Source organism: Pterocles gutturalis, unplaced genomic scaffold (genome assembly GCF_000699245.1).
Source record: "Pterocles gutturalis isolate BGI_N339 unplaced genomic scaffold, ASM69924v1 scaffold46810, whole genome shotgun sequence".
Classification (NCBI taxonomy): Eukaryota; Metazoa; Chordata; class Aves; order Pterocliformes; family Pteroclidae; genus Pterocles; species Pterocles gutturalis.
In genome coordinates, this window is record NW_010145032.1 from 97,454 (window position 1) to 105,893 (window position 8,440).

Below are 8,440 nucleotides of genomic sequence, written 5' to 3' on the forward strand. Positions count from 1 at the left end.
GTCTGCTTTTGTTTGTAAGCATTCTTTGATCAGGGAATATCTCTTTTAAGGTCCTGCCAGGGCCTGGCATGAGGAAGTGGGTTTACAGGAGTTACTGCCTGACAATATCAATACAGACACTTAGGCTGCTGTGTCTAAGCAAGCTGTCATTGGAAGTCAAGTAAAATTGTTTCAGTACAAAAGGACACACATGCTACCTATCTAGACATCTTTTATCTTTATGGATCAAGCTACCAGCCTAGAACATAAAAGAAAAAATGCAAAAATACCCTTAACTCTAGGTGAAACTCATTTTAAAAGAGAAAAAAAAAAGAGAGATTCCAGTGGAAGGTGTATCCTTGCAACAGTCAAATGAAGATGGGCTGCCCTTCTCTTATCCAGCAGACTGAGAAATTAGGAGTCAGAAGTCTCTTTTTCATATTTATGGTAAGAATGGCACCAAAGGATACCTAGGCAATGAAACTTGGCTATGCATAAGAGGGGGAGTAAGCTTTAAGGCTTTTACTAGGAAGAAACTATTGACCAGAAGAAACCGTAAGAAAAACTTTCTGTTTCACTTTCATTGACAGAGCTGGCTCAATCAAGTTGTTGTACTGGACAATGTCAAACACAGCAGGGAAATAGCTTTCAGGGCTATGATGTAGGGATGCTGGGAGACTGTAAATTATTTCTAAGAATTATGTAAAAGGTAAAAAGCAAGCCTTTTTCTGGCACATTTGTTTGCTATGCTGCGTTATACCAAGATTAAGGGTATGAAGACAGAAAATGTCAAAAACTTCTGATTCTCTTCTATTCTACAAGGACTTAGGTAACATGACTTGAAGAGGAGCTGGGGATAGACTTCTAATTACAAGTAGGTTAATACTAATGTTGAAACAGAATCATTATATGCCTTTTAGGAAATGTTATATCCATCATGTAGATTGATTATATTTTTGTTCACTGTGGTGCCTTGTATACATCACGTATCCAACAAACTTCAGTACTGCTATTTAAGAATAGGAAAGGTCTTAACTTGGGAAAAGTCCCATGGAGCTGGGCAGAGTTGGGAGTCTTCACCTCCAACTCTCCTGTTGACTAGTGCACATGGCCAGAATGTGTGGTCTAGTCTAGTCAAAATGGCTTTATTTATCACTGGTAACTAACAACCCGGGAACTGTCCAGACCATGAAAAACACCTTGGGTTCCCCCATAACCATGAATATTCCTGTTATCACATGACCTAGAGACAAATGTGTGCTTTTGGTTGGAAAATAAAACTAGCAGTTCTTTGAAAACAATTTGCCTTGTGGTATCCTTTCACAGTTGGTAAAATAACAGGATAACCTGAATAAAGAAAAAGATAAGAGATGAGTTTGCTGTCCTAGAAAAGGGTTAAAATACAGGAACACACTTGGCATAGGGGGATTAGAAGACATAATGAGAAAGAACATTACAAAACTGAGAAGGTGAAGGTGGCAGTCTTCTATGTCAGCACATCTGTTTCTTGGGAGGAACATTTATGGCACCTTTTTACAGATGGTACAACTGTGAGGAAAAGCAACGCCTGTATCTGTCAGTGTCCCACAGTTACACTGTTTTCTGTAAGTGCTCTGCTTCAGTCAAGTACTCACCATCACCTTCCAAGAAGACTTCACTGCTCACCTCACCAACCCCATGACATAACACAGTTTTGCTGTTACAGGGCTGTCAGGGTTTCACAGCTGGGACAGAGTTAACTTTCTTCATAGTAGCTAGTAAGAGGCTGTGTTTTGGATGAGTGCTGAGAAGGTGGCTGACAACATATTGATGTTTATAGTTGCTGCCAGAACAGTCAAGCTTTTCAGCTTCTCTGCTGTGCCAGCGTCTGCAGGTGCAGGAGAAGCTGGGAGGGAGCATAGCCCACAATCACTGGCTTAGGATTCAACCTTATGTTTAGGATTGAGACTGAAACTGGCCAACAGTACATTCCATTTCTCGCATGTCATGCCCAATATATACATGAGGGTCTGTCCAGAAGTTCACACGCTTACTCTCTCTCTAGGTCGTCTCTCTCACTCTTGGTCAGCTCTCAGTCTCTTGGACCCTTGTCTTTTCCAGGATTGTGGTTTCAGGATTCTCCCTGCTCTGGGATCATTAGCCAGGAATGGGCTGAGCCTTGGCCATCGGGTGGTGAACAGATGCACTGTGTATCACTCATTTGTGTACTTGTATATATTTGTATTATTATCATTACTTTAAATTTTATTGTAGTTTAGTTATTAAACCACTCTTACCACAACCCACAGGTCTCTTTTCCCTTTACCCCTTTAATTCTCTCCCCCAACCCCGGGAGGGCAGAGGGTGAGTGAGCAGCTGCATGGTGTTTGGATGCCAGACAGGTCAAACGACAACAAGGGTTCTCACTCAAAACCTCTTTGTGTTCTTCTGGAAATCACTGGTTCAGGAAAAGAATTGCACATGCACAGAATTCAGTGTCAGCACTGAGCTCCTCGTGTTCAGACTTGCATTGTTGCCCCTATTACTTTTTTCAATCACAATGTTTGTCTGCAGGATCCATGCTCCTCCCCTTTCCAAACCATTGCTGCCACTCAGTTCACTGGTTGTCCTTCCAGAACTTAAATGTATTCTTGTCTTTGAAAAATGCACATTTTTGCAAAATGAGCAGTTTTAGCTTGGTTCTAAACAACAGTGAAGTTTCTAATTTCTACATGTCAAAGCTAGGTTAAATATTGAGGCTAGTGGGTTAGAACAGTACCCGTGAGGCACTACAGCTTTTCTGGGGCTTCTTGCTTGACTGCAAAGTTTCTCTGCTCCTAGAATTTGATTGTGTCAAGGAAGTCCCACTTTGAAGGACTCAGTGCCCCATTCATTACAAAGGCTGAGCAGAATCCGTAACAGACACATTCCTTTCCCTCAATCATTTGGAAAGACCAAACCAACACATGGCACAGCTGGGACATGGTGCCAGGAGGGATTTTGGCTTCTGAGTGTAATAAGTGGCTATTTTCTTCTCAAAGGTATTCACTGATTTTCCTGTAAGTCAGGTGACTACAGAAACATGAAAACCCAAGCCATCTCTCAGGAGAAACCTCTGAGATTTAAAACAGGGACTCCAGTGGTGGTGAGCAGTGACAGTTGTCCTTGCCCCTGCTGAAGTTCGGCCACTGCAAGAGCACAAAATCTATAGCCAAGAGAGGGAGACTCAGCACAGGAAAAGGTATTTAGTGGGAAACTTCCACAGGGGAAAATGGGAGCCGTGTTACCTGCTGCATTCTCAGACAGACTAACATTCATGCAATACTCATCTGTGTGCAGGACCTCCAAACACCTTCCCAAACAAACCTACATACATAAGCACACCCTAATACCTAGGAAAAAAACTTCTCCTATTCCTAATGGGCACTCTGAAACCCACTACTCCTCTGCTCACACCCCATTGCCAGAGACTGAGCTCTCCTTGCGCTTCTTGCTTCCCCAAACTTACAACAGGTAAATTCCCATCTTCCTATGTTTTGGACAGCATATGCAGTAATGATGTGGACTGTAAATATGCTCAGCTCAGAAACAGACTGAGCCAGGCAGACCTTTTCAGAGCTATTCCAACTTTTGATGGGGATTTTATGGTTTGTCTTTCCTTGCAGACCACTCATTCCTGTTCTAGGCATTTGTATTCAGTTCTTTCCACTGGGCAAACTGGTATGAATCTGTTTAAGCTGAGTTAAATGAGACTTGAAAGGCAAGGAATTCCAGCGTTGTCCTCCTAAGGTCTGACATTTATTTCCGCAGAACTAGAAATGCTATTACGTACAGGAAGAGGGTATTAACTGGTATTAACTAAAGCCGTCCTGTTTTAGTTGTCATTACCTGTCACTTAATGCAGCACGCAGGTGCGTTCAGGATGCGAAAATAAACTCCTAAGTTAAGTGGAAGGAAGATGGAAGTAGTAACAAAACAGTGACAGCTTTCACTTGGACCTCTCAAAAAGTCAGGCTTGGTTTAATGTTCATGGGACTTTTTTTGCTGTATCATGTTTCCTAAATTGAAGAAAAGTAACCCACCTTTCTAGTCCCTCAGCACAGTTCTTAGAGTGCCTAATGGTTAGTAAAACACATAACAGGTAGTAAAACACATAACAGGATGAGTGAGAAGCCTTGTTTGGGATAGTATTTCCATCAGAAATGCTTCAGTAAGGAATAGAGTGAATTTATGCCTATCACTCTTTTCCATTCCATTCCTAGTTTTCACCAAAGACTCATGTACCTGGAAAGGGAGCATAACAGTGTGACCTCAATATGAAAACCAGACCTACAGCCAGGGGGAGCTCTATGTACACATGTGGACAGTTGGGATATGGACAGGAACCGAACTCTCCAAAGTCTGGCTTCTCCCAGCAGTTCTCAGTACTGAGTAGTTGCTGGTGTCACTGCACTAAGACACAACTCTGCGGGACTTGAAGGAATGCCAGTGATAATGCCCAGACTGAGTCCTGAAAACAGTCAGAATGACCATCGATGGGCATCCAGCTCTCTCCATAACACTGGGTGTAGGTTCCCTGGCTGCAAAGCAAAACTCTTCCTTGCTTAAGGAACCACTGGAGACTCCTCTAGAGCTTTCTTTTCAAGGTTGTGCCAACTAGTATTTTAGAAAGGATGCACTCAGTTACAAAAAACTGCACTAGAACCTTGTACTGCAATGGTCCATGAAGCCCACTTCTGCTAGCCTGAGGACCCTCTGGACGTCATGGTACCACTGGGAATCAAGGTGCTGAGGCCTGGACATGGAAGAAGGGGAGACGTGGAATGGCTGTAGCATATGACCTGAGATGATCTTGGTAAAACTTGACCAGCACACCTACAAGACTCTTCAGATGAAAAGAAACCTTAAACTGCTCCTTAATTTGTTGTTAGGACGTAATGCATGCAGGTTAGCTCCAAAACTGCTCCTTAATTTGTTGTTAGGACATAATGCATGCAGGTTAGCTCCATCTTTCTCAATAGAAGCTTTCTTAATCTCATACACCCCCAAACTGATTCTTCTCCATTGGCACTTAACCTGACTTCCAAGGAAGCAAAGACATGCCCAGCTTGCAATTATACTAAGATAAATGTCAAAGTGAGCACCTGTTGGACACTTTAATGTGGCCCATTTCTCTGGATTTTGACTTGAGGCGTTTGCTTACCTGAGAGAAACTAGTTCCAGTAACCAGTGAATTCGAACTTGTTCAATGCCGCCATGCGGAACAGAAGACACATAGGCAAGGTTCATCTCTTGATCTTTGCTCAGGTCAAATAGGTCAGCACGGCTGTGAGGTAAAGGAGGGCTTCAGGAAAGAAGGGACAGAAAAGAAACAACACATTGCAAAATTAACTAGGAGCTCCACTGGGTACCCAAAGATTCCTATGCTAAGTCCCTATGGCACCTGCAAGATCCTCCCTGGCATGAGGAGCACTGTCTTAACATGGAATTAAAGCAAAATGGGAGTTGCAGGTTATCTGGGGCTAACTGACTACGCATGTAGTTCGTCAAGGCGGAACACAACTCTGGTGCATCTCATTGCCATGCTCAAAGGAAAGTATTACATGCAGTCATTGCTGCACGGGTAGCAACCTCAGGCAGCAGTGGCCTGAAGAAGCCATTCAATGCCATCTTCTTGCCTCTGAGTAACTAATGATAAGGGAGTTCACTGTCTTTCAGGCTTTGGAGTGGAAGTCAGACTTGCTGAGGTCTGCAGTAAGACAAATATGGTCTTGATATTCCTGATGAATTCCATGCAATGACATCAACTCTTGCTCTGCTGTGGAAACTACACTTGTTAGAAATAGAATTAGACCCTCAGAGCCTCCACATTCTTCGGCCATATTCAACTCACCACTAAGCATAAGGAAGCACAGGTGTATGTGGCTTGTGGTTTCTCAGCTTAATGCTGCAAGCAGTTTAACCTGCTCACAGCTATAAAGCAATGACCATGTTACCATGACTTTGGTGCCTACTTATTCCACCAAAATTAACATAACACCAGGGCAAATTTCTGCTGCTTCTATGTCCACAGCGAAATAGCTGCAAGATGGAGAGGAGATCTCACTCCCACTCTCCATAAGCCAGAAGCTTAGAACGCTGCCCAGTTCACTGGGTTCGGACATCCTTAGAGATTCTCATTAAGCCTTCTGGTGATGTGCAAATTCTGAGTGTTAAAACCTTTGTATTACAGGAAAGATAAAATAAACTTGTCCCCAAGGTTTAGAAAAATACTTCTACATGTCTTCCCACTGCAGAGAGATGACCTGTGGTCTAATTACAGGCTATATATTACCTGTATAAGTGAAGAACTAATATAGTCCATACTTTGCCTACTGTGAACTGTCTCCTCTGATGGGTAGATAAGCTTTGTGCTGAGTGTAACTATGCTGGAAGGAGTCATACTGTCATCCTCTCCTCATCTGTCTCCCTCCACATATTCATCCCAAGGACCCCACTGAATGAACCTGCTACTGTACAAACACCTGTACCCAAAAAGAGAAAAGTCTGACCCCACCAGGACAAGAACCTGAGGCAACTTCTGCCCTAGCTAAGACACTGCCTATCTATTACCCCATCTCCTGCATCCTTATCTGAAAGTGCAAGTCTTGACACAGACTACATCCTTGTAGTGCTTCATACAGATCAGCCAGCTCATATGAACTCTCCTGTGCAATCATCAGGATACAAGGCACTTAAAAATCATCTCTTGAGACTGCTTCAAGTCACACAACTGAGACTGACAAGTCACCAATTCCACTCTTACTAAAAAATGTATTGGGCCATTTGTTTTTTGGGGTTTTTTTGTTTTGTTTCAGTGGATAAGGACAATGTTAACTGTCAGCTTTTGAAGGAGTGCTTTACTACCACTCTGAGATTCAAACTTGCACCAGTGCACTGCTTCAGCTCAGGCAGTGGCAAGGATAAAAGTCAGGGCATCAAGCATTAAAGCACTCACATATTTTTGTTTAATACACACTGTCAAATTCACACTCTGCTAGAAACCTAGCAGAAACCATAACAAGATACAAAAGAAAGCTGGTACAACAGTGGGTTTTGTTAGTAGTAGCATCAGCACCTGTCCTTTCCTGTTCTGAGTGGCAAACGCACACCCAAGAGAACACCAAGCCTTGCTGATCTCTCAGGCTTTATCAACAGCTCTGCGTTGGCTCAACTGTCTGAAACTATGATGTAGAAGAGAAGCTTTAACAACTGCAACCCAGTTCTGTCACAATCTCAGCTTTTAAAGGAGCTAGGATCCTATAGCTTCAAAAATACCAGTGTTGGCCAGGTGTTATAATTGAACAGCTGCTGACCCATGGAGAGCCTTTGCCTCTGATGCTGCTCCTCTGCCTTCACCACACGTGCTTTTCATGTTTGCAGTTTCCCAAAGTTTATTTCACACAATTAGAATCATGGGTACTTCTTGGGCAGTAGTTTAAATGGGCAAAACATAGTCTTTTTAAGGCAGTTTTTCATTAACGTTTCCTAACTTTGCAAGCAAAAAATAAAATAAGAAATGAAACAGAAAAAAAAAAAAAAACACCAGAAAGCCTAAACATTTCTCTTCATCAGAATGTATTTTAGGTCCTGTTCTGTTTTCCCAGCAACATGGAAAACTACTGGAAATTTTCTCAAGTGTGTTCTTAGATATCCATTATGCATTGTATGACAAAAGTGCACAATTTTCTTTTTGTCAAAAGCATATATGCTGCTGATTCCATCCCCGTGGCAATGCTTTTTCCTACAACTGTATTTTAATCCACTTGTAATCATAAGTGAAGGTGGTCAAAATTAGAGTAAGACATGCACACAGTGGAGGAATATACCATCTTTTGCTTTTGAGCTTGCTAGAAGCCTTCACACATCTCACAAAACTTGAAGGCTGTTCAAATCCTGTTAGCTCCGCAAGGCTGGGCTTTTCCAAGAAGCAAATATGAAGTGGTGGAGCTGGGATTTATGCAGTCAGCCTCACTGGCCACATCAGGAAGACGGTGCACGTTGAAAGTGTCTTGCAAGAAGAATAAACAACCATAACTAACAGGTAGGGAAGCTTTGCCTGCATCTATTTATGGATCGTGACAATGGAAACACTGAAAAGGAAAGAGAGTGAGTCTCAAGTATCAACGTATGTGCTGTTCTCCGGAAGAGGAAGGACCTCGCATGTTCGAGGACCCTGCAGGCAAGGGAGCAAGTCATAGAGGGGATGTCGACCTGCGCTACCTTGCGATCCGCTTTGTTTACATGAACCGGTCAGGTCCCATGGCCAGCTCCAGGCAGCCAACACACAGGAGGCCAGGCAGCACAGGGCCCAGGGTGCCAGGCCTTCTGATCCCACAGCGGCAGGCCCGGAAAAGCCCCGCTTCCTCCAGAAAGGCCGCGCCCTCGCACCCTGGGGAGCCTTTCCTTAAGGCGGGCCGGAGCACCCGGCTCTCACCTCGGC

General features: G+C 43.3%; 1 protein-coding gene across 1 annotated transcript in view; it reads right to left on the reverse strand.

Annotated features, from left to right (window-relative positions):
- IDUA (iduronidase, alpha-L-) overlaps positions 1 to 5,296 on the reverse strand; it is a 43,832-nt gene extending 38,536 nt beyond the window's left edge. The window contains exon 1 of the mRNA XM_010085263.1: positions 5,162 to 5,296. Coding sequence (XP_010083565.1) covers positions 5,162 to 5,247 — 86 coding nt within the window. The 5' untranslated portion in view covers positions 5,248 to 5,296. The remainder of the gene's footprint in view (positions 1 to 5,161) is intronic.
- Between the last annotated feature and the right edge of the window lie 3,144 nt (positions 5,297 to 8,440).